Here is a 23,990-nt window from a genome sequence, read left to right as displayed (position 1 = left end):
ATAGAGAAAAGGTCTGCAGAGGCTTGCCTACTGCTCCTGTATTAAAATTTATTGTTTAGGTCTTCTCATTCATGTATGCCTTTATTTACTGAACCTGATGACCACTGCAACTTCCATCACTTGCGGCATGCTTATGAAAACCCCAAGCTGCACTTGGGGTTCAGCTCCGGAGCAAGATGCATTGGCAGAAGCCCGTTGTACCCCCATGAGCCCAGGACCCCTCAGGAACCCCCAGCAAACACAGGGACCCTGACCTTGGCCCCCAGCACAGCCGAGAAGTAAGTGGGCCCACGGTGGGTGGGAGTTAGACAGCTGTGGAAAGGCAGCTGAGAGGAGAGGATCCTCCAAGGAGGTTCATACATCTCCCCACCCCGGGCTCCTATTTGGCCCAGCCCACAGGGAGCCACATGACTGGTGCTGTTGGGTGCGTGAGTTAGGGCAAGGGTGGGGGCACTTACCAGCCCCCTTCTTTAGTGGGTCAGGGATCCTCCAGGCCCTAGAGTGGCACGGCACCAGCAGCAGGCCCACTACACGTGCAGGATTTAAAAGGGCCCACCAATGGCTGCTCCAGAGAAAGATGCATGGGTGACAGCCCATCGTGCCCCTGTGAACCCCGGACCCCTCAGGGACCTCTAGCAGATGCGCGGATCCCAGCCTTGACCCTCAGCACAGCCGAGAGGTAAGTGGGGCCTATGGTGGGTGGGAGTTCGACAGCTGCAGGGAGACAGTTGAGAGGAGAGGAGCTGAGGAGGGTCACCCCCCCCACAGTTCCTACTTGGCCCAGCCCCACAGGGTGCCATGCGACTGGAGCCTCGTGAACAGGCGTGCTCTGGGCCCAGCGTGCAAGTTAGCATGGGAGTTTGTGCAGGAGATGCGAGCAGGAGGGGCACAAAGCTCTAGGCAGTGAGCCTGAAGAGAAGGATTGGCATAGCCCAGACTACCATCTGTACCATGGTGGGGACATGCTGCACCCCAAACATCCCCTCCATGATCGGACCCTTCCCCTCTGGTACTTCTGAGCTCTCCACCCAGACAGGTCCCATGGTTCCAGCCTCCACTCAGAGAAGTCCCCTGGCTCTCGGCTGTGGGGGCTGCCTGGCTCCAAGCACATGGGATCAGGAGAAATGACACCTCCATTTGTGAGGTTTGCTCCAAATTCCACTGGAATCTCAGAGTGCCAGATAGTGGTGCTCCAGACCATGGTGCAGAGGCTGTGTGTCATCAGGGTTGGTGAACAGGAGATTGACTCCTACTGTCAGGCCTTTCACCCCCAGGAAGAAGATGGAGGAGCTAGGTTGCCTGCCAGGACAAAGGTAAACAAGAGAAGCTCCCATACTGTCCAGCCAGGGGTTTGGATGAAGGTTGTCACTGGCCCCAAGGCTCACTGCACTAGGGTCACCACTCCCCTGGATATCTGCAACAGGTACAAAGCCCTTGCAGCACCAGTAAAGCCAGCAGAGCTGTCAGCTCCTGCAAGTGAGAAAGAAATGTGACCAGTACTATCCCTAAGAAGAATCACAGAGTAGTCACTGTGGGAGACTCCCTCCTTAGGGGGACAGACGAGCAATCTGCCACCTCGATCCGTTAGCCTGGGAGGTCTGCTGCCTCCCAGGGGCCCGTATCTGGGATATAGCTGAGAGAATCCCAAAACGTATCCGGCCCTCCAACCACTATCCCATGTTCCTTATCCATGTGTGCACAAATGACACAGCTTGGCGCAATCCCTGCCAGGTCATGAATGACTACAGGACTCTGGGAGTGGGGCTTAGGGGGTTGGTGGTTTTTGGTGGTTTTTTCCTCAATCCTTCTGGTTACGGGTCATGGGCTGAGGAGGGAGAGACAAACTGAAGTAGTGAACAGAAGACTGTAATGTTGGTGCCATCATGAAGGCTTTGGCTTCTATGACCACAGTCCATGCTTCAGAGAAAGAGGCAGTGATTTGCTGGGAAGGGGCAACCTCCACTTCTCTCCACTGGGGAGTGTGGCAGAGCACTGTTTGTTCCTGCAACTTTAAGAACTGAGCCAAGCAGCCAGGAGGTGCTTGACTGCGGTGGCCATTTTAGATCTCTGGCCTCCTATATAAACACGGCAGTTTGCTGCTGGCAGGCCAAGCAGTAACATCGCCTGGCCGCAAGGCTGCATGTAACAACTTGGAGGTAAGGGCAGGAGCTGTAGGGGATGGTTTGGAGGCTCCTGGTCCTGGGCATGACCTAAAACTGCACCCTGCCAGGAGTGGGTGGCCTGGTGCAGGAGCCCCAGGAAATGCCAAGCCAGTTACCACCCCAGTGAAAGGCGAGTTGGGGAACCTTAATAACCCCAGCTCCCACAACTGGTGGGTTACCCCCTAGTAGGTTCCAGAAGGCAGACCCAGGAGAGAGAGTGGGGCCATAGACTCAGAAGCCTGACTTGAAATCCCCTGACTGGTCAATGCTGGGGCCAGGACCACAAGGGTCAAAGGGCCAGAGGCCCACCACAAGGAATGCCCGGAGCTGAAGGCCTGGGGCTCTGACTGGCCTCGAGGTGAGGGGAGGACCTGTGTAGCCAGAGGTCCCAGGGGGGCCACACCCATAAGGGGGAACAGCTCAGGGAGGGTAGCCCAGAATGAAGGCGGAGTAGGCCGCCTAAGTGGAGGGATCTTGTAGGGGTCTGGACTGGAGGATTCTGGGGCGCAGTGTGGGGGCGCTGAGGTTAAGAACCATGGATGCCATCTGCAAGGCCTGGGCTGCGGTGTAGGGGAGGAACAGAGCCACAGATAGTGCCCCCTGGCATCGGGGCAAGAAATGGGCAGCCTCCCGCCTAATTAAGATAATTAATTAGATATCATCAAGGCATGGCAGGAAAGAAGGTGGGCGGTTGGCCTAGAACAGGTGGGTGGGACATTGGTAGATCGGCCCTGGGAAGGCCCCCCTGTTACAGGGAAGAAGCTCTTCTCAGCCAGAATGGCTGACCTTCTTGACCGGTCTTTAAACTAAGTGTCACGGAGCGGGAACCTACAAGTGGCCGTGTACTTGCTAGCGCCCCCCTGCCGTGTCACTTAGGCAATCCAGCACCCTCGACTCGCCCACCATGTCTTTGATCTTAGGGTCAGTATGGGAGGCTGCCTACTTGCACCTATGACACCGCGCTGGTATTGCCTCCATTGCAAATGGGGCGCTCTCACCCCAGCCTTATGGGCAGTGCGTGCCTCCGACCTCCCCTTATAGCACGCCCCAAGCCTCGCGGCTCTTCCTGGACGTTGTCTGGTCCTGCGCCCTACTGGTGCCCCCTGGGCTGGCCTACAACCAGTGCCCCTTCTCTGGCGCCCCTGGGCCTGACCCGTAACCAGCGCCCCTTCTCTGGCGCCCCTTCTGGGCGTGGCCCCCTTGACTGGATTAACCCTCTATATCGACTGGGCTCAGGCAGCTTAAGCCCTACCCGGCCCCTTCCGAGTCCTGTCCCTGGTGACCATCCAATTGGGCTCAGGCGGCCGGAGCCTTACCTGGCCCCTGCTGACCCCTGCCAATGATGGTTGTCCAACTAAGTGTGTCCTGGTAGGCTCAGGCGGCCGGAGCCCTATCTGGCCCCTTCAAAGTCCTGCCAACGATGACCCTGACATAAAGTGTGTCCTGTAAGGCTCAGGCGGCCGGAGCCTTACCTGGCCCCTCTGGTTCCTAGGGCTCCCCTGCTGGTACGGGGACCTTCCAGACAACCCTTTAGCTCGCACCAGTCTTGGGTGCCTGTCAGTGAAACCTGCTGCCCGCCTTGAGGTGGCTTGATCAAGTACATGGCCCACCTAGGGCCTCTGCCGTGCCTCTCGCGCCCGTTGCCCCCTCTGGGGCGTTTGCCACGCCTCTCCGGCGCAAACCCTGTACCCTGCTGAGCACCACTCGCTGTGCCCCGCTGAGCACTGGGAACCCCCAACTGGCTGGGGAGCCTCCGTGAGCCCTCCTCTCACCCCTACAGCCTCACCCGGTCCTCCAGTGTAATCATAACAAAACCGTAAGCCAAGTGGCTACAACACAAGCAAAAGCCCACCGGCTTATAACACAAACCACACGCCACACTGGTTCTCACCGATACCTTTCTCAGGGCTCTCTCTCTCTCCTCGCATCATTGCAGCGGTCGAACTGCCACCGTAGGCTTTGCTGCTCAGCTCTCCGCCGCAGAGCTCCTGCTCATGCAGTGGCCAGAGGGGAACTGCTCACAGGCTCCGACCTGAGCTGTTATAAAGGGCCCGGCCCTGCCCCCTTCTGGTCACCTGACCGGCTGATTGCTCCAGCAACCCGCAGCTGTGCTGCTCTGCTGCTTGACAACTCTCCTCTTATCCTTTAAGTCACAGGGCACCTCAGTGCCCCTGTGACACTAAGCTCACCAGGGAGGGGATGGGTGGACAACCACCAGTGCAAGTTCACCAAGCATCAACCACCAAATCAGCAGGTTAGGCTGCTCAAGGGAACCCATCACTAGCCCAGCCCAGGAACAGAGATTTTCCAGGAGTGTAAAGAAATCTAGGGTCTCCAACAACACACTTACTTGCCTGTATACAAATGCCAGGAGCTTGGGGAATAAACAGGAGGAACTGGTCCTTCTTCTAAACAGAAATGACTACAATCTCATAGGGATAACAGAGACCTGGTGGGACTCCTCCTATGACTGGACCACAGGTACAGATGGCTATGCCCTGTACAGGAGAGATCATACTTAAAAATGGGCGGGGGTGTAGCTCTCTATGTGAAGGAGCAGTACACTTCCCTACAAGCAGAGATTGGCACCCAAGGAGGACAATGGGAGACCCTCTGGGTTACAATATGAGTGGAACGTGGTGAAGGGGATACAATGGTAGGAGTCTAATACAGGCCTCCAAGTCAGGAACAAGAGCTGAACCATGAATTCGCTAGGGAACTAGCTGAAGTTGCACACTCGTGGTGCATGTTTGTCATGGGAGATTTCAACTACCCCAGTCATCTCATGGGAAGCGCACTCAGCCAAATCTGATAGGTCACAAAGCTTCCTCACATGTGTATGAGCTCTATCTGTCTCGAGAAGTTCATGGGCCAACAAGAGGTAAGGTGCTGCTGGACCTGGTACTGGCCAAAGGGGATGAACTAGTCAGTGACCTAAGAATCGAAGGGAAGCTGTCTGACAGTGACCATGAACTGATCACTTTCACAATCCATTGCAAAGCTGGCAAGTCAGTCATCAGTGCAGAAGTCCTCGACTTTAGGAAAGCAGACTTTCATAAGTTCAGAAGGCTTGTTGTCAAGGTCCTGAGAGGCCATGATTTGACAGGGAGAGGAGTTCAAGATGTGTGGTAGTAAAAGAGCTCAGCAACCCCTTTAGCTCAACAGGCAACTCATGGACCTCCTATAGCTAAAAAGAGATGCTTATAAAGGATGGAAGTGACCCTGCCGGTGGCACTGAGAAAGCTTGAGGGGGGTAAGGGGAAGGGGGGTCTGGACCCCCAGCAGGTCACTGGCAGCAGAGGAGTGACTGTGGGTACCTCCCCCGCAGGTATCAGCCTTCTGGTTATTCACTCCTGTAGGGAGCAAACAAGGAAAGCCAAGGCTGTAACTGAACTCCATCTGACTGTATGAATCAAGGACAATAAAAAGTCCTTCTTCAGATATGTAGGAAGTCCAAAAAAACAACCACGGGCATCACTGGATCCCTGCTAAAACAAATGAGGCAGCTGACAACCAACACCCAGCAAAAAGCCAAACTGCTTAATGATTACTTTGCATCAGTCTTTCACCAGCCTACCTGACAAAATGTGGGATGTCAGAGTGAGAGTGACTATATACCCACCATTGGCATAGCTCTTGTGAGGTAACACCTTGAGAGGCTGGACACTCACAAATCAGCTGGTCTGGATAGATTGCACCCAAGATTGCTAAAGGAACTGGCAAACATCATAGCGTGGCCACTGGCAAAGATATTCGAGAACTTGTGGTGCTCGGGCAAAATACCTGAAGATTGAAAGAGGACCAGTGTGGTGCCTATCTCCAAGAAAGAGAGGAAGGAAGATCCAGAGAACTACAGGCCAATAAGTCGACCTCAATCCCTGGAAAGATCTTGGAAAAAATTATCAAAGGAAACATTATCGACAGGCTAACAGAAAGCAATGTTCTGAGGGACAGCCAGCATGGTTAGGTTTTGCCTGACCAATCTCATTTCCTCCTATGGCCAGGTGATGTATCACCTGGACAAAGGGGAAGAGGTTGATATATTTAGACTTTAAAAAAGCCTTTGACCTGGTGTCCCATGATGTCCTTATGGAAAAATTGGGGAACTGCAGCCTCAACTACCCTACAGTCCAATGGCTGGGGAACTGGCTCTGAGGTCAGACCCAGAGAGTGGTAGTTGGTGAAACTGAATCAATGTGGCACTCAGTGACCAGTGGTGTCCCCCAAGATTCCATTCTCAGACCTATATTCCAATGTCTTTGTAAATGATCTGGACTCTGGTGTCAGAAGTGGACTGGCTAAATTCGCCAGGGAAGAGTGCCCACATTGGAGTGCCCGGCCAACCTCAATAGGCTTGCAAGGTGGGCAAAGGAAAACCTGATGACATTCAATACATAGAAATGCAAGGTTCTCCACCTTGGGGGGGAAAAAACCTGCATCATACTTACAGGTTCGGCAGTACTACACTCGCTAGCACCACAGCCAATAGAGACTTGGGGGTCATGAGTAAGCACAAGATGAACATAAGCTGCCAATGCGATACCACAGTCAGCAAAGCGAATAAAACTCTGGCTTGCATCTACTGATGGATCTCAAGTAAGACCCATGAAGTCATCCTGCTGCTGTACTTGACCTTAGTGAGGCTGCAGCTGGAGTACTGCATCTAATTCTGGGCTCCACAATTCAGAAAGGATGTGGAGAAGCTTGAGAGAGTCCAGAGGAGAGTCATGCATATGATCAGAGGGCAAGACAGCAGACCTTATGGGTATGGGACTCTAGCCTGGAGAAGTGTAGGCTCAGGGGTGACTTGGTGGCAGCCTATAAGTATATGAGGCTTGTGCATCAGGATCTGGGGGAACACTTGTTTACCAGAGCACCCCAAGGGAAGACAATGGGCAATGGTCACAAACTCCTGCAAGAGCATTTTAGGCTGGACGTAAGGAAAAACTTCACTGTCTGAGCCACCAAGGCCTGGAATAGACTCCCCACAGAGGTGGTGCAAGCACCTACTCTGGACACTTTCAAGAAACATTTGGATACCTATCTTGCTGGGGTCCTTTGATCCTACCTGACTTTCTGACCCTTGGGCAGGGGGCTGGACCTGATGATCTTACAAGGTCCCTTCCAGCCCTAATGTCTATGAAATCTAGGAAAACATTGCATTCCCCTACAAAGTCATGTTGCCCCATGGACAAAATACTAAATTGGGACCCAGATCTGAATTCTAGTTTTGCCTCCGACACTTTTCTGCTGATTGATTCCATCTCCATGCTTCAGTTATCCATTTCATAATAGAGGAATAATACAGAACCTTTGAATTCTCTAAACACTAGCTAGGAAGTAGCACATGAAGACTGCATGAAGAGTTGCACATGTACATATAAAAGCATGAAGAATGCATTTAGAATAGTATATGAAGAGTAGTACATGTAAGAGCTATGTAGTACTACAGGCATAGTGTTAGTAGTGGTATCCAACATGCTGCATCTGACAGGAATCTCATTACCTTTTCTTCACCCATCACAGCAGTGTTTTTATGTAAAGAAATGCTGTGATAAATTATTTTTTTTGCTTTGTTTCAATGTTTTTTTGGAACCTTAGAAGTTCAATCTTTAAGTTGTAAAAATCATTTTATAGCTGTGTGGTTCCTGGAAGCTCTTCATTGGTCACTGTGAAACAAATGTCCAGATTACTGCTGTGATGTACACAAGGCACAAGCTGAACACTGCAGAAAATGAAAAGGAATCTCCCCAGTGCACATGGCATGGCATTGCGCATTTGACCAGATCTGTTGTGGTAGGTATATCCTTCCTATGCAGCACTGCTGACTGCTGCAGTAGAGGATGCAACCTCTGATAGTCTGACATGAAAGGGAAATCATGTGTAAAAACAAATACGTCTGAGCCATGGAAAAAGGTTTGGTGGTTCCTCCATTGTGGATGAAGAACCATTCAATTCCTGTTAGCTGGATACTTTACAGGGAAGACACAGTACCCCTAAATCACAGAACTGATGAGGGGCTAGTGGGAGGTACCTTTGTGCCACCTCCTCTTAATTCTGCCTTTGTGGGTCGATTTGGCCCCTCAGTGGAAACTGGAGGAAATCTGAACTGCTAGTTCCTGCTGATTTATTGAGATCTTCCTCAGATCTTGGGAACTGCAGATCAAAGTCATTTGCATAATGGGGAAATGGCTTCACAGCATCTGTCAGTTCCCTGACTGATACGGTCTCTTTGCTGAACCTCCCCGTTTAAAGGGGGATTCCACAGACTGAGCAGGTTCTACCCAAGGGTTTATGCAGCCTTAGGGCTTCTCTACACCACAGAGACAACAAGTCCCAGTAAGGACAGGGACATGTCCTGCCTGTATCCCACTCCTCCCAACCCCTCCATACACTCACACCTGCATTCAGAGGCAGTCTCCAAACACAGAACCAGGTTAGTGAGGCCATCCCAGGCTCATTCCTTTGCACCCACTTGCAAACCCTCAGTGGCCCAAGCAGCCACAGGGGGCAACCTCACTGGAAGCCTGGAAAAGCCTTACTAGAGAATGTCTGGGTTTGTAGCACATCCATAGGTGGGGGTGGGTTAGTTGTGCTTTGCCCTATCCTGGCCAAGACTGACTGTCATTACAATATGGACAAACCCTCATGGGAACTGCAGCACCCGAATACTCTGGATTTGGATCCATAGCCTGTATGGGGTGGGTTTCATGAATTCTCCTGCCCTAAGGAACATGACTATTTGCCAAGACCTCTGCTACATTCCAGTGGCTTTCTCCAGCCAGTCTTACTTTGAGAGGACTTCAGTGGGTGAAATGAGCTGACTCTGGTGAGGCCATAAGGGTAGATGTTGTAAGGCCGGCTTGCCAGGTTCCTGAACACAATCTGAAATGACAAAAACAACAACACTTAGAACTCTGATACTCCTTTGTATTTCAAAGCTCTCCTCAAGGCCATGCTTCTTCACAATCCCTGCCCCACAAGTACCTTGGGCACCCAGACTAAGACACGCTAAAGAGTCCTGGTTGTCACACTGCTGAGCACCAACCCAGTGAAAACCAGACTTTTATAAGGTGTCTTCTGGAAATCACCCAGAAACTGAGACACTCAACTGAGGCAGGCAGAATCCTTCAGGTAAGGGAGAGATATTAGACTTTCAAAAGTTGCTTCTGCCTGCCAGCCACCATTTCATCCATCCTATCTGGATTGGTCTTAGTCTTTCCTGAGGTCTTTGTTTCAGTCAGATCATGGGACAGCATAGTAATGGTGCAATTATTAGATGGTAGGTAAGTATTATTAGTCCCATTTTGCAGCTGGGAAAAATGAGACAGAAGGACTGAGGCTAAATGTTATGGATGGCCATAATAAGGCACTGATAAGATGTTTGAGTAAATGGCCTGACTTGCAGTGGTACTGAGCATTCCTAAATTCCCTTGGCTTCAAAAGTGGCTATGGATGTTCAACCCTTCTGAAATTCAGCACACTCCTTAGCTTTGTTAGCCAGGAAGTCTAACTCTAGGTACTGCACTTTGAAGACTTAGACTTCAGTCTGTTGCCTGAAGCCACAAATGACTCAAAGGCAGAGAGTAGAACTCAGAAGCTGCTGAATCATAACACATTCTCATATAATAAACCATTCTACCTCTCCCATTGATAAATAAGTCAAAAGAGTCATTTAATAAAAGAGAAAGGCAAGATACAGCGTACACGTAGAACAGCCTCACCAGGCACTGTACATCAGCACCCTTGAAGACAACTCAAGGAAAGAAGTGGATTATCTGTCTAAGAAGAATCTGCTGAACGTCATATACTGTCTGTGGGTTAATGTGATGCTTGAGGCTGATTGCATTAGAGACAAATCAAGAGCACTGAGCCAAATGCATCCCTAAGGCATCATCCCTGAAGTCATCAAGGCTTTTATCTGTATATTTTATATCTTTCACTTTGGAGGACTTTAGCCATTGTAAGAAAGGGCCCTAACCCATAGAGAACCTGTGTCAGACCACAGCAATGAAAAGGAATCATGTAGAAATGCAGCCAAAAAGCTTCCCATCTTCCCCGTCGAGCTCATCTATCCAAAATCCAGGAGCTCTTTCTTCTCACCGTAAACTGATCCCCAATTTCTCCTTTAAGGACTGGTCCCAGAATTCCTGTGTCATGTTGATTTGCCACCTTGTGCTTCTTAAAGGTCCCATCTTCATATTCCACATATATCACTTTCTTATACTTTGAACCAATGCGCTGAGGACCAGCTTCCAGACACTTATTTGTGTCATTTCTACAAGAAGCAGCAAAGGAAGGAATGAGTGTCAAGGCAGAATTCCAAGAAACAAACACAGGAAAAGATGATGATGGCAACAACAACAATCTTGACCTCTAAGGCTCCAGCTGACACTAACCTCAAGATAATAGCCTGCCAACTCAGACACAGTAAAACCAGTCCATAAGAAGATGGAATAATAATGTTAATAATAGCTATGATACACCTTGTCATGGACCAGGGCTCTGTACAAACACAGATCAGAAAGACATTCCCTTCCCTGAAGAACAATCTGAACTCAGACTACTTTTCCACATCCTTAGGGCTGAATTCTAACACTGGCTAGAAAAAGAGGAAGCCTACAACAGATGGCATTGTCAGGGAAGCTTATTTGTTGCTCCTGTTCATGTACTGTCCTGACAGGAAATGGTGCCTGTACAAGAGAAGGGAGCCTAGCACGTGTCCCTGTGTTAATTAGCACCCAGATGTGCTGAAATCACATGGCAGAGAAATCCTTTCTTTGGCCAGTGCAGCTGCCTTACAGCAAGCTTTGGTCCACATCTGAAAAGACACCATGTAGTATGGTAGTCCATTCAGTCCTTGTTTTTGAGGGATCTCAAAAAGGCTCCAATCTAAGTAAGCTGTGATTGTCATCTCTGATACAGGCACCTATCCTCTGGGAACTGGGCTGAGTCTCTCTGAATAAGAAGATCCCTGAAACCCTGCTATTGGGCCAGCCCCCTGATACCTCTACTTCAAACACACAAGCTTACATGAGCAGACTGATTGGTATGACTGAGGACAAACGCCACACCCTGGCAATGCTGATTAAGATGATGTGGCTGTGATTTAATCCTCATGTCATCATTACCAAAAAGAAGTGGAGTAACATTAGGTGTTAATCTACTCTCATGTGTGGTACAGATCCTTCCATTCAAGGCAATTCAGTCACATCATTAACTGCAGAAATGGAAGCCAAGACATATCCCTGGTGTAGCTCCAATGAAATCAGGGGGAAGAGATGCAGTGTGGCACATTAGGTCACCCTTTGTACCCTTGCAGATTAAGAGTATAATTGGTCATTGCTATGGATTTCTCTGTTCATAGAAGGATGAGGTTCAGAAACCCCTTCACAACTCTGCTCCTGTGTCATATAAGGAGGGGTTGATGGCCATCAGGAGAAAAGATCAAACACTTTCCTTTCTCCTGGGAACTGACCTCATCTTTTTAATGACCTGCCCAACCTCTGACAAATGGCTGAAGGCAACATCAAACTGTGGTGCCTGTACAAGATTGTTCAGGAAGCCTTTATTTTTAGCCTGTTGCTTTTTCCATCAGCCTGATGGTATTGTTTCTATCATTGCTTAACATACTCTCATCTTAGATTATTATTAACAGCAGCTTTCTTTGCATCAGGTTGCATAGGCAGAAGGTAATAGATGTTATAGCACTGCTTTATCATGTGTGACTTGCATAGCTCAACCTATTATCAGCCAGCATTAGGAAACATGGGTGAAATATATGGGGTCAAATTCAGTGCTCAGTTGCATGGGTCTGTATGGCTATAACTGATAAAAATACTCAGCCACCTACATCTTTGTCCCAACTTCAAATACTTAGCATTAATGAAAAAAGATCAGACTGGCAATGGGCAGAGTCTGGTGGAGGCTTTAAGGTGCTTTTAAAAAGGAGTGGGAATTTTACAGAGAGGTATGGAAACACTGGGAAGAGCCTGTTTCTAGGCCCAGTCCCATGCTTTGGCCATATTAACATGCTCTCACCTGTCCAGGTAAGTTGATTTCCTTGGGGCATAGTCCCAATCCACCTCCTCAGCCGCAATGTAATGTGTCCAGGTCACGGGCTCTTGCTTGGCAAAAGAGCGTGCACGGACTACAGGAAAAGAACTGTCCTCATCTAATGCAATCACTCTGGTATCTGTATCATAATCATTGTAATATTCATCAGATGGTTCATCTGGGGCCAGCCTCATCTTCATCATGGGCTCTTCTGGGCAGTCTTCCACAGTAATGTATGCCTCCATGCCAGCTGAACATAAATGGGCCAGGCAAAAACATTAATTTCTCTCTTTCTCCTCAAAGATCTAGATATAGTTTCATTATTAACCCCATTTTGTCTGTCTCTTCCTCAGATGGATGCACAGTTCTCTGCCCATGTTATCTGTCTTTGTAAATAGGTTGATGTAGTAAGATGAAAGGGGTAACCGATTAGGAGAGGAATGAAATGGGTTAGTGGAGGAGGGCAGTGGTTTATATGTATGTGCCAATAGATTAATTAAGGAACATATGTAGACAACAAACTCCAGAGCGGCTAGCCAGCAATCTGCTGGAAGTTAACCAGTTATCAGCTTAGTGTTTGCATCTCCCTAGAGATTGGATGTACTTCATTCTGAAAAATCAGAATAAATTACATCCAATCTCTAGGGAGATGCAAACACTAAGCTGACAACTGGTTAACTTCCAGCAGATTGCTGGCTGGTGTTGTTTTTTTTTTGCTTCTTGAAATCATACAGAAAGGATGTGAATCTAGCACAAATTCTGGACCAAATCTAGAGATGATTCTAAGTAACTCCAAGTGGGCCCAATTCTCTTGTCCCTTATATTTGCATTCTACTGGCATAAAGTGATTTAATTTTATGGGGCTTCTCCTGATTTACACCAGTTATAGGGAGAGTAGAATCAAGCATGCTTTGACTTTATTCATACACCGTGCACTGCTGTGTTGCCAACCTCTCCTCTTTCAGAGAATTTCTGACTTCACTCCTAGGTCTAATGGAGTTCAAGATTGCACAACACATGGGTCAAATAGCCAGAAAAGATAAGAGTAGCAGGAAAAACTCTGGGGAGGTGTAGTTAAAGCTAAAGGAAGGAGGGGGAAGCCATAGACCCCAGGGACAGCAGCAGCCAGTGAGTTGGCAGGACTAGTGCCGAGGGCCACAGGCCACAAGCCACAAGTTGGACAGCTGTAGTCTACACTATAAAAAGATGCAACCCCAGCTGACTAACTTGTGTTAAACCAGCAGTGAATAAAAAACAACCCAAGCTGAATTTATGCTGCTACGTGGCCTTGCCTTCACTGCTATTCTAACCAAAGTTAATGACACACTTTTTTTTTTTTATGTGGACCTACCCCATCTGAGTATGGGTGTGTTGGGCCTTAGGTCACACTACACATTTTTCCTCCCAACCCATTCCTCCTCTTTCTCCTGCTCTTGAACAGTCCTGGTGCACTGCAGATATTACCTTTCTGGTGAGATGGAATCTGACAAAACATCAGGAATCTGCCACTGGAGGCAGGCATGGTCTGGGCTGTGAGGAAGGTTGCTGGAGAGATCTCTAAAATGGCATGCCGGTGATTCCTCACCAAGAATGTGTGACCTTCAAAGAAAATGGAGTGTACTTCTGGTGCAGTGCCCAGTCCAATGACATGCCAATGAACTGGCCTCTTCTGGCACAACTTGAGATCTGCCCAGGAGAGAGGAAAAGTATAACCATAACAGAACAGCTCAGAGAATCCTACACAAGTGTTCTTTTGTCCACACTTAATCACAACATTCAGTGTTGCAAATAGCTCAAATCCAGAGGGATGCGAAGCATGGAGATCCAGTCTCACTGGCAAGGGACGGAAGTTACACATAAATCAGTTTAAGTAATAGGAAATTGATATAAACCTGTAACAGAACAGAAATTCAGTGCACATAAACCAGGTTCAAAATGTCTGAAACTGGTTTAAAATAAACCTGGTTGAATGTTGTATCAGACCCAAACTGATTTGGGTCAAACTGATTTACGAAACCTCTGTCCCAGGCTCCTTCCTGGTTCAAGTTAAATCACAGTCCCCCAGCATCCCAGCATGCTTTCCAGCCCTGAGCTGGGCTGTGCTATCTACTCCAGCAGAGAAGGGTTGGGGGCGGGGGGTTAAACTTCCCTTCTGGGCAAACCCCAGCTGGAGTCTGGGGCGGGGGGGGGCGTTAAACTTCCCTTCCCCTAAGTACAGAGCCGACCTGCCCTGCCCTCCTAAAAACTTAGTGCTGAGTGTGACAGTGGACTACAAATCCCAGAGGCACCTGGAAGCAGGAAGAGGGAGTGATAAGCAACCCTGATGAGTCTGGCTGCTGTGAGTCTGGACTGCAAATACCAGAGACCTCAGGGGCAGAAGGAAGAGGAAATGAACACACAACCCATGCTGCCCTTGTGCCAAAGAGCCATGCTCTAGTGCCCCCTAGCTTCTGGCCTCAGCCACTGCACATTTGTGGCTGCATTTCCTGAATCAAAAGCGAATGTCTGTCTAGTTATTTCTCAGTTTAATCTCTGCAGTTTAGACTAACCTGCCAAGACTGAATCAATTCAGCCTTGGGCTTTTTGACTCTCTGTACTTAGCCACTGAGATCTTTGGCTTCTGCTGGGAGTTGCAGACATTCAGTCTAGTGGAAGCGGTCCCTGAATAAGGACTGAGTAAATAAAGAGGAGCAGATGCTGGCTGCCTAATGGAATTCACATGGTAAGCAACAGTGAGGAATCACAACTGCTTGGGGATATGTTTGCTGGAGTTCTGTGAGGGTCAGTCTTAAGCCTGATGTTATTCAATATTCTTCATGATGATGTGAAAGTAAATGCAAAATCCCTGTGGATAATTTGTGGATGACACAACATTTAATGGAGTGGTAAATAATGAAGAGGACAAGTCTGTCACACAGAGCTATCTAAACTGCCTGGTATGTGAAGCCAATTCCAAAGTCATGCATCTAGGAACAAGAAACAGAGGCCAGACCCACAGGGAGTGCATTCTGGAAAGCAATGATTTTGAAATGGGTCTCAGAGTTGTAGTGGACCAGCAGCCCAACATCTGCTTTCAATGCAAAGCTATGGCAAAAGGCTAATGTCATTCTTGGCTACATAAACAGGAGAACAGTAAATAGAAGTAGAAAGGTGATTGTATTTCTGGTCTGGAATTATGGATCCAGCTCTAGTGTCTGTGTTTTAAAAGAGAAGGTGAAAAATTGGAGAAGGTGCCTTTCTGGATGATATGCTAAGCCAAACAGTAGTTATTGTGATCAGTGCTGAAGTAACTTTGTTAAATTTTGTGATTTGTAAGATAGAAAGCCAAGCTGGATAATCTTATGGTCCTCTCTAACTTTAAACTCAATGATTTTGTGAAGTTAAAACAAATTTAGCTATGGACTTTAATAAGAGAAGGGTCAAGCTGGTCCACAGGAATGAGAAATGGAAAATATTTCCCAGTCCCCTTGGGAAACATTTGCTGTTCCTTTTTTATCCAAAAGCATTTGGGATACAATTCTGGACTGTCACAGAGCACTTAGGTGCCCTGCTCCTTTAAAGAGCGGAAACTGCTAGGGAAAGAGCCCTAGCAGTGAGTGGGGAGCCCCAGCTGCTGGTTACCAGGGCAACCAGAGTGAGCTAGTGGCCCACACCTGCCAGCAGTCAGCTGACTGGAAGGGGCAGGGCCTGGCTCATATATAAACCCCAGGGCTGAGGCCAGGACAGCAGTTCCCTGCCAGCAGTTAAGGGGGAGAGGCCTGACTGCAGGTACAGCCTCTGATACTGGTGAGGGATGGAGCACCCCTGGTGCAGCTTGGATTTATGTTATAGCCCAGGGGCGTGTGTTTTCTTTTCTGTTTAAGACTCGTGGTTTGGGTGAGGCTATTAGGGGATGGAGGAGGCCTCATAAGGGACACATGGCAGCATGAGGACCCCAGTGCCAGAGAGGGCACAGCATTTTGGAGGGGGAGCACTGACTCCGGTGCCAGAGAGGGCACAGCATTTTGGGGTGTGCCAGTGCCAGTGAAGGCATAGTGAGAGACAGGGCTGCAGAAAGCCCAGGGAGAACCAGGGGGCCAAACTGTAACAAGGCCCAGACTGAACAACATCAGTTCCATCTGTGAGGCTTGGGGCGTGGTAAAGGGGTGGCTGGAGCCACTCGGCCCATAAGGCTAGGGTGCCCTGAAACACCCACAAGGGGTCCAAGAGCCCACGGGGTCAGAGAGTACAGCAAAATCGTGTCCAAGAGGATATAAAGGCAGCCTCCCTATCATATATTTACCCTGAAAGATGTGGCAGGAAAAAATCAAGGGTGCCCATTGGGCCCACTTGGCACAATAAGGGGGGCCTTGGGGAGATCACGGCCATACTGCAGGACTCCCTGCCATGACAAGGACCAATAAAGATGACTGACAACTTTGTCACTGGAGTTTATTTGTATGAAATATACCACAAACATAAAATGAACTGGTGTCATGCTGGACTGTCCCTGCAGTATTTTCTTAAGTGCTTCCTCCAGTCCACTTTTAAAGACAGACAATATAACCTCTTGAGGTCCCTTCCACCCCTAATTTTGTATGATTTCATGATCCTATAAGTGATGAAGCATTCCCCTATGATAGTACCCGGAAAACTCAGCTGGGGCTTACAGCCCACGTGCTATGGTCTGTGCAAACATATATATTGTGATACTGTCCTTTCCAAACTTACTTTCTTTTGCAGTCTCCATTCCCTTTTCCTGTACAAAGGCTCATACTTACCAGGCAGAGAGCCATTTATATAGCCATTGATAGTATGCAGCTGAAGCCTGTTGTGACGCAGGGGATGAGAAGTTCTTGGGATGCTAGATTCAGAATACCAGCTTTTCCCTGGTAACAAAGAAGGAGATCAACATGCATAGTATTTACAAATGTTTCCAAGTACAACTCAAAGTATTAAGGGTTATGCCACCCTCCACATGCATGTTTTGCCAAAAGCTAATGGCTCACTGAGAGACTGCTGTGAGGCCTTTTCACTGTTCATTCAGACTGTAGGCCAAACATTAATTTGATGAAATTTTCATACTGATTGATTCCTTCTGGTGCCCTTGATGTTCCACTGTAGTACTATTGTTTTAGTGCTAGTCACTGGCACCTCACAGCAAAACAGTTTGTGCTATATGCAATTTATTGTTCAGATGGAGAGAGAGAACTACAGTGCTGTACCTGAGATGTGCTCAGGTACTACTACAAGATGAGAAACAAACTTAACTGCCAGATACTGAACATCCTTAATTCCCACTGAAATCAACAGGAGTTGAGATTGCTCAGACCCTTTTTGGATTGGGCTTTAAATACACAGATTTCATCACAGTCTCATGTTAACTGTCATTTGCTCTGATTTCCATTTTATTCCAAACACCAAAGGGGATGTAAAACCTTGCAAAAATCCTTTGCACCTGGATTCAGAGTCAGTGATTTTTTTTTTTTTTTTGCTTCCAAAATAGGAGGGATTGTCCAGTACTCTGAGCCCAATGTCCAACTGGAGCCATTATTCAGAACTGCAGTGCAGGAGATCAGATTTCAAAAAGTAGCTCTGCTCCCTTGCCCAATCTGAGAGGGCTTCAGAGACACTGCTCAGGCTCCTGTTGGGAAAGAAATGCCTCTGAAGCCAATTAAGGAGAGGCAATGATAAATCTGAAAAGGACTATCACCTTTTACCAGTTCTAAAAGAAAATAAATGCATTCGATAAGGAAACACGCTATAACCCATTTCAACTGCTTTAAGGTGCATAGGGCCATACTGGTTTTGTTTATAATATCAAGCTGTGTCACAACTCATCATGGCCAGCCAAAACTAGTCACCTCATTCCTGCTTCTTTACCTTCATCAAACACAGAGAAGAGCAGCACAAATTCTTGCAATGTGTCTCTGGTTCCATCTTTGGTCAAAGTCCCTATGAGAGATGCAACAGAAACATTAAATAAAGAACAAGAATGTGTTGTATCTCCCTCTTTCTCCTGAAGAACTCATGGAGGTGGCTAATCCAAGGCCAAGGCTGGGTTGCATTTGTCCTGTCATGGCTGACTTGGATAAGCAGCAGCAGCACTTTCAATGGAGTTTGATTCTTGCCTACAGCTGTTTATGGCTTTGTCCAATGCTGAAGTGACAAGGGCACTACCTAGTGGGGGAGATCTGATGCTGTGCCCCATCTAGTAGGGTTGGTCATAAGCCGGGGAGGGCTGCCAAAAGGAAACAGGCCTGCTGCCACCTAGCTACGAAGGAAAGGCTCCCTGCACTAGATATTGATGGGGAAAGTACAAAGTGTCCTGTCCTCCTGACTTTCTTGGGATATGCAAGCTTTTTTTAACAACCTGGATCCCCTCTGCCACCTCAGTCCTTTGCATCTTAGAAGCTATTGGAAACCAAGATTTAATATGCCTCCATACTGGTAAAACTGCAGGAATCCTAAATGGAAGAAGCAAAAATATCCCAAATGGCATCAACTCTGATGCAGGATGTGCATCGCTGTGTGACCTTTGGCTCCTTGCTGGTATCCACCCATCTGTAACTGTTCATATCAAATCCACTGATCTATCTGGAAAAGCACCTGGATTTACAGCTAATAATCACAGCATAGGTGAAGGCTTCCAAAAACATAGACAAACAGCCACATCCTGATAAGATTCCCTTGGTAATAGCTTTGGCATCTCCAGGAAAGTTTTAGATAAATATAGTTAAAATCTGAGTCACAGATTCAGTCACAGTCTGAACATTTTTGAGGGAAGGAGACAACCAAATTATTTCTAGCAGGAAACTTGGAAGGGTGTTAACTTTCTGGACAATTTTTAGAAGTACTTGGGTAAACAGTTGTGTGCGAATGCAGGTAATGTCCTGGGAAGCCCTTCACAGTCCTATACCCCTACAACTGGGACACTTTAGAAAATGAGTCGACTGCAAAAGATGCCACTCCTCAACTTAGGATCTTGACTCATCTTAGGATATTGAACCTACTGTCTACCTCAGCATAAGGAAATGGCAGCTTTGAAGGTTTCACCTTTCATGATCAAATAAACTGTCCATTGAATTAAACCACCAACTTCCATGTCTGCTACTCCTTTGCCCCCTTTACCTGGCCGACAAACAAGCAGTGCTCCAATCAAACCAGAGTTGATGTCCTTCACACTGTCAATCTGAGAGAAGTAGGAGTAGGTCAAACATGACGAGTCACTCTCTGTTGGCCCTTGATTTTCCAGGATTTCCCAGATGTAGGTGTGGTTTTTACCAGGACCCACTGTATCATCATCTTTCTCTGACTGACTGGTCTCATCATTATATCCTGCCCCTAAAAAAAAAAAAAACCCAAAGAGGGGAGAAGCCCATCATTTTCACTGTACCAGCAAGCTATCACCATAAAGCTACTCTTTGTTTTATTATTTTCCCTAGGACAAAGTTGGACAACCCCTCCATTTCTCACTGGGTTTCTCTGTAGCTTTAGCTGGCTGTCATCTAGACCAGGACTGTACAACTTCCAAGTGGCTGGGTGCTGGATGCCTCACAGGCTGAATGCCCCACAGCCCTCACCAGCAGGGGCTACGTACCTGTGGGCTGCACCAGGGCAAGCCACAGGCCCACTATGCCACATTATGCATGGACACTCCCCTCACCACTGCATCACATCCCCCTCCACTACTGCACTGCATGCCCAGGCTCCTCCACATCTCCCCCAGCCATGCCATACTGCACTGCCCCACCCTAGGGTGGGGCAAGCAACAAAAGCTGGAAGGGGGAGGGAGAGTCAGGAGACTTCTGCAGCAGAGCAGTAAGGGAAGCACCAACTGTGCCAAGACATTGGGGGCTGCAAGTTAACACCTTTTAGGTCACATGCAGCTTGTGGGGCACCAGTGGGGCACCTAGGCTAGACACCTCAGCCTAGTGTTAGAGAGGCTTAACACTAAGCTGAGTTGGGCCCAGTTTCAGGCCGGAGCATAGCACAACTCACAGAAACATCTGCAAGGCATGGGACACAATAAGAGAAAGTCGGTGTTTACTGCCCATGAATAGTAAGACACTGAAAGGGCAGCCTCCTGCCTGATAGCATCAGAATTATTTAACAACAAGGCGTGGCAGGAAAGTAAGGCAGGCAGTGTGCCTAAAGACAGGTGGGTGGGCCGGCACTGTGACTGGGTCTGGGAGTATGCCCCCTGCCACAGTAAGGTGAAGACTGGTTCTTAGGGATGAACTGCCCTCACAGATGACTCTTGGTGTGCATCTACCCCATGGGTGCACCAACAGATTCTCTTTGGCCAGCTGTGTCCACTAAGGTCATGGCTGCACCGTAAGTGTCCTATACCATCGCCAACCCAAGTGCTTAAATGGTGAAGAGAATCCAACAGCCCCTCAATTTCTTCATCAGTAAATAATCCAGGTTGAGTTCTAGCCAGTGTGTTATTTGGTTACCTGAATGAATAATTTTATGACACATGCTCCTTCTGTCTTTCTTTCCTGCTCCACACCTTTGCCACCAGCAGGCAGTGTCTGAGGGATGGCAGGATCTTTTCTCTTGTTAGTTTTAAATGTATGTATAATGGGGGAAAGTGTAGGCAAAGAGATGGACTTCCCACTTAGCTCTAAATTCAATGAAATTTTCTTTAGCTCCCTGCTTCCACAGGTCTACTGTCCTGAGAACAAGCCCTATGAGCAACTGCAGAGCCAGAATAAAAATCCAGTGTTACCCTCTGATCCTTTCCAGTAAGACACACCCACGGCATGGAGGCTGAATGGATGAGAGGCCAGGTTCTTAAAGGTAACAACCACTGTGTCATAGACTTCTGCTCGAATGGTGGGGCCCAGGAGACCTGAAAGAATGAGAATGCTGCCAAGTCACTGCTGTATAAACAATCTGACTCAGCTAAAACTATGAAATACCCGGAGTCATTCATATCCTGAAGCCAGACAACAGAAGCCCAGGTGTACATGGTATTTAGTAACCAAAGGAGTAGTCATAGGCATATGTGCTAGAGATTATTCCTGGCACAGGAACTCAAAGTAATATTTCCTTTTGTGGTTACCATTGTAACCACCTTCTATATGCATCACACCGAAGTATAACGATCTGAGAGCTCTCCAGGCAGCAATAAATGGGACATCCTTAGCACATGAAAAAAGAGGGAAATTCCATGTGTATCTAAGAGTACGACAACATCACAGATGAGAGAGGCTGTCGTCTTCTGACTTCTGATTTGTAAACTGTTGGGATACACTGTGACAAGACTTGCTGTTAAAGCAGAATGGTACAACCCAGCTTAGAGTTCATGTGTCTGGGAGTGGAAATGTCATAAGCAGAACTTAAGGGTGCTTGTAGATGTGCCCAGAGGCTGTCCAATGTGCTGCAATTACAGTGCATTGGAGCAGACTCAATTAACTGAGCCTGCTGGAATATGCTAATTAGCATGCTCCAGCCAGCCTCCGCATCTTGTGTATCAGTGTCCCCGCACTTCAAAACGGTGGTGGGGGTGCTTTAACTAAAGCTTGTTCAGCGAGGTTTAGTTAAAGTGCCCCCGCTGCCATTCTGAAGCATGGGGATGCTGATACACAAGATGCTGAGGGTGCTTTAATTAGAGTGACTCTTGGAGCTGCTCTAATTAAAGTGCCCCCCCGGTCCCCGGATTGTGTATAAAAATGCCCTAAGTGATTGCACAGGCTCCAGCTTTCCAAGCAGACAGGAGCCAGGTAAAATGTACTTGTATAAATCCTCCATGGGGGTCACAGAATCTGGTAACACATGGTGCAGGGAAGGAAGCACGCTGCCTTTAAGAAACCATAAGCAGCCTTCCTGAGCCACAGCATGTGTCACAGTGCCATGATGCATTTATGGAGAGTAGAGAAATAAAAAGCAAATTGAGGATGATCTTTGAAACTCTGCCTGGGGTCTGAAGTGGACTGTCCCTTAAAAATCTGGAGGGGATAAAATGCTGGAGGGGATAAGGTAGAATTTTAAAAAACAGCCTTCCTCTCCAGCTCCCTCCACTGACTCTTATGCAGGCTCCTCAGGGCTTACCTCACACTTCAAAATGGAACTTAGATATTTCTGAAAATTTTGCCCATAAACAATAACTCCTAAGTCCCAAAGGACACAAGATCCCATCTGTCCTCTGAAGTTAGTAAAAATCTGAAAATAACACCAACCAGTTACCTTAAAGAGAAAGCAGTCATTAAAATAACAGCAACATCAGTGTTGTTGTAAAGGGGATCTAATTTAGCAATGTTCTTAACTGAACTTCAGTTTATTAATAATCTTTGGGGTCACATTGAGTTTAACACAAGTCTGATTTTAAAAAGCCATCAAAATCAGTGCCTGCAAAATCAGTATATGGCATTTGAAGAGATTTCTTATCCTCTTGGTCCATCATCCTAAAGCCAGTATGGCCAAATGGTTACAGATCAATCAGAGTGCTGTTGTAAAAGGAAGACTGTTTTTTTCACTTAAAACAAATATCAGATCTTTATTTTTAATTGTCTTTCTCTGTAAACAGCTAAAAATTATGGTATTTTGAAAATTATTACTGTGCAGGACTAAGACTGAAAGTGCTGGCTTGGACCAGAGAACAACAGTTGGGAAGATGATGATCGATATCCTTTTGTAACAAATTTCTGTTTTTCAAATAGCAACTTTGTTCTGGCATTTTGCTGGTTGGAGATATTTACATAATATATTCACATAGATTTACATATTTTGCAAGGTGCCTTAGGTTTCTTTAGTATCCCACCATACAGGATGATTATCAATCATGCATCATCACTGTAATAACTGATGCTATTTGAAATGATATATCTAGACATCTGTACTTTTCTCCTCACCACAGTATCTAATCTAAATAAATACCACTCGATGTATATAAAGATATAGAACATTAGGCTGTAGATAAAAATCATTCTTTTTACCCATCCAGGCTGGTTTGGACTTGGTTCGGGTGAATGAGGCATCAGTATATTCCACAAATACTGCCTTCTTGTACTGAGTGAAGGTGCCAAAGGAGGGAGGCCTTGGGCCTTGATCTCCTGGAGCCCTGAATTTAAAGTAAAAAAGAAATAAATAAAAGATATTTGCAAATCTCCCTTTGCCCAGAAACATGACTCCATTTCCCAGTTCTAGACACCACATGCCTCATGCACTCTTCATATATCCTGATAACCTGCAGGTGTGTTTTTACATTGTTTTTACAAGGTTTTCTGGTGATAGTACAACATGATTAATGTACCAGGATTAATCATTTTGGAATAAGATGCATCATATTGTGATGTCTTATGCTTTTTTACCATACAAACAGGCTGACTACAGCCTTGAGTAATGGGTACAGTAAACAGACAGACAGATATGTTTGCAATTATTCTAAAGTTATAAAAGTTTTTAAGAACTATTATCTCAATGGGATCCATTAGTCCACATAATACAAAGCATTCAAGGTTACCAGGTTTCCTTGAATGTACATGTTTATCCTTTTAAAACTACAAGTGTGACAGATATACAAAACCAGTTCAAAGCATCCAGTTCACCTAGCCCAGTAACCTTCTTCCAGCACTTGCCAGCATCTCATACTTAGAGGGAAATTAACCTCCTGAGTTGTGCAGTGCTGAACATGAGGACTCCACAACCACAAGCAGAGCTAACCTTAGGATGAACTGTGTGCTCAAAGCATGAACTTCCTACATGCATTAGACTGAAAGGCCTAGATCCCAAAAGGGACTTGGGTACAGCGATGTTCAGTGTTCTGGCACCTAACTTTTAGGCACC

General features: G+C 47.2%; 1 protein-coding gene across 1 annotated transcript in view; it reads right to left on the bottom strand.

Moving 5' to 3' along the window:
* F8 (coagulation factor VIII) overlaps positions 1-23,990 on the bottom strand; it is a 98,926-nt gene that overhangs the window by 57,680 nt on the left and 17,256 nt on the right. The window contains exons 3-11 of the mRNA XM_090060562.1: positions 23,141-23,265; positions 20,932-21,054; positions 19,329-19,541; positions 18,081-18,152; positions 16,979-17,086; positions 13,683-13,904; positions 12,204-12,468; positions 10,266-10,440; positions 8,954-9,047 (exon numbers count right to left, since the gene is read on the bottom strand). Coding sequence (XP_089916688.1) covers positions 8,954-9,047; positions 10,266-10,440; positions 12,204-12,468; positions 13,683-13,904; positions 16,979-17,086; positions 18,081-18,152; positions 19,329-19,541; positions 20,932-21,054; positions 23,141-23,265 — 1,397 coding nt within the window. The remainder of the gene's footprint in view (positions 1-8,953; positions 9,048-10,265; positions 10,441-12,203; positions 12,469-13,682; positions 13,905-16,978; positions 17,087-18,080; positions 18,153-19,328; positions 19,542-20,931; positions 21,055-23,140; positions 23,266-23,990) is intronic.

Source organism: Crocodylus siamensis, chromosome 8 (assembly GCF_052110815.1).
Source record: "Crocodylus siamensis isolate JL-2025a chromosome 8, ASM5211081v1, whole genome shotgun sequence".
Lineage (NCBI taxonomy): Eukaryota > Metazoa > Chordata > Crocodylia > Crocodylidae > Crocodylus > Crocodylus siamensis.
This window is presented reverse-complemented; position numbering and strand designations above follow the sequence as displayed.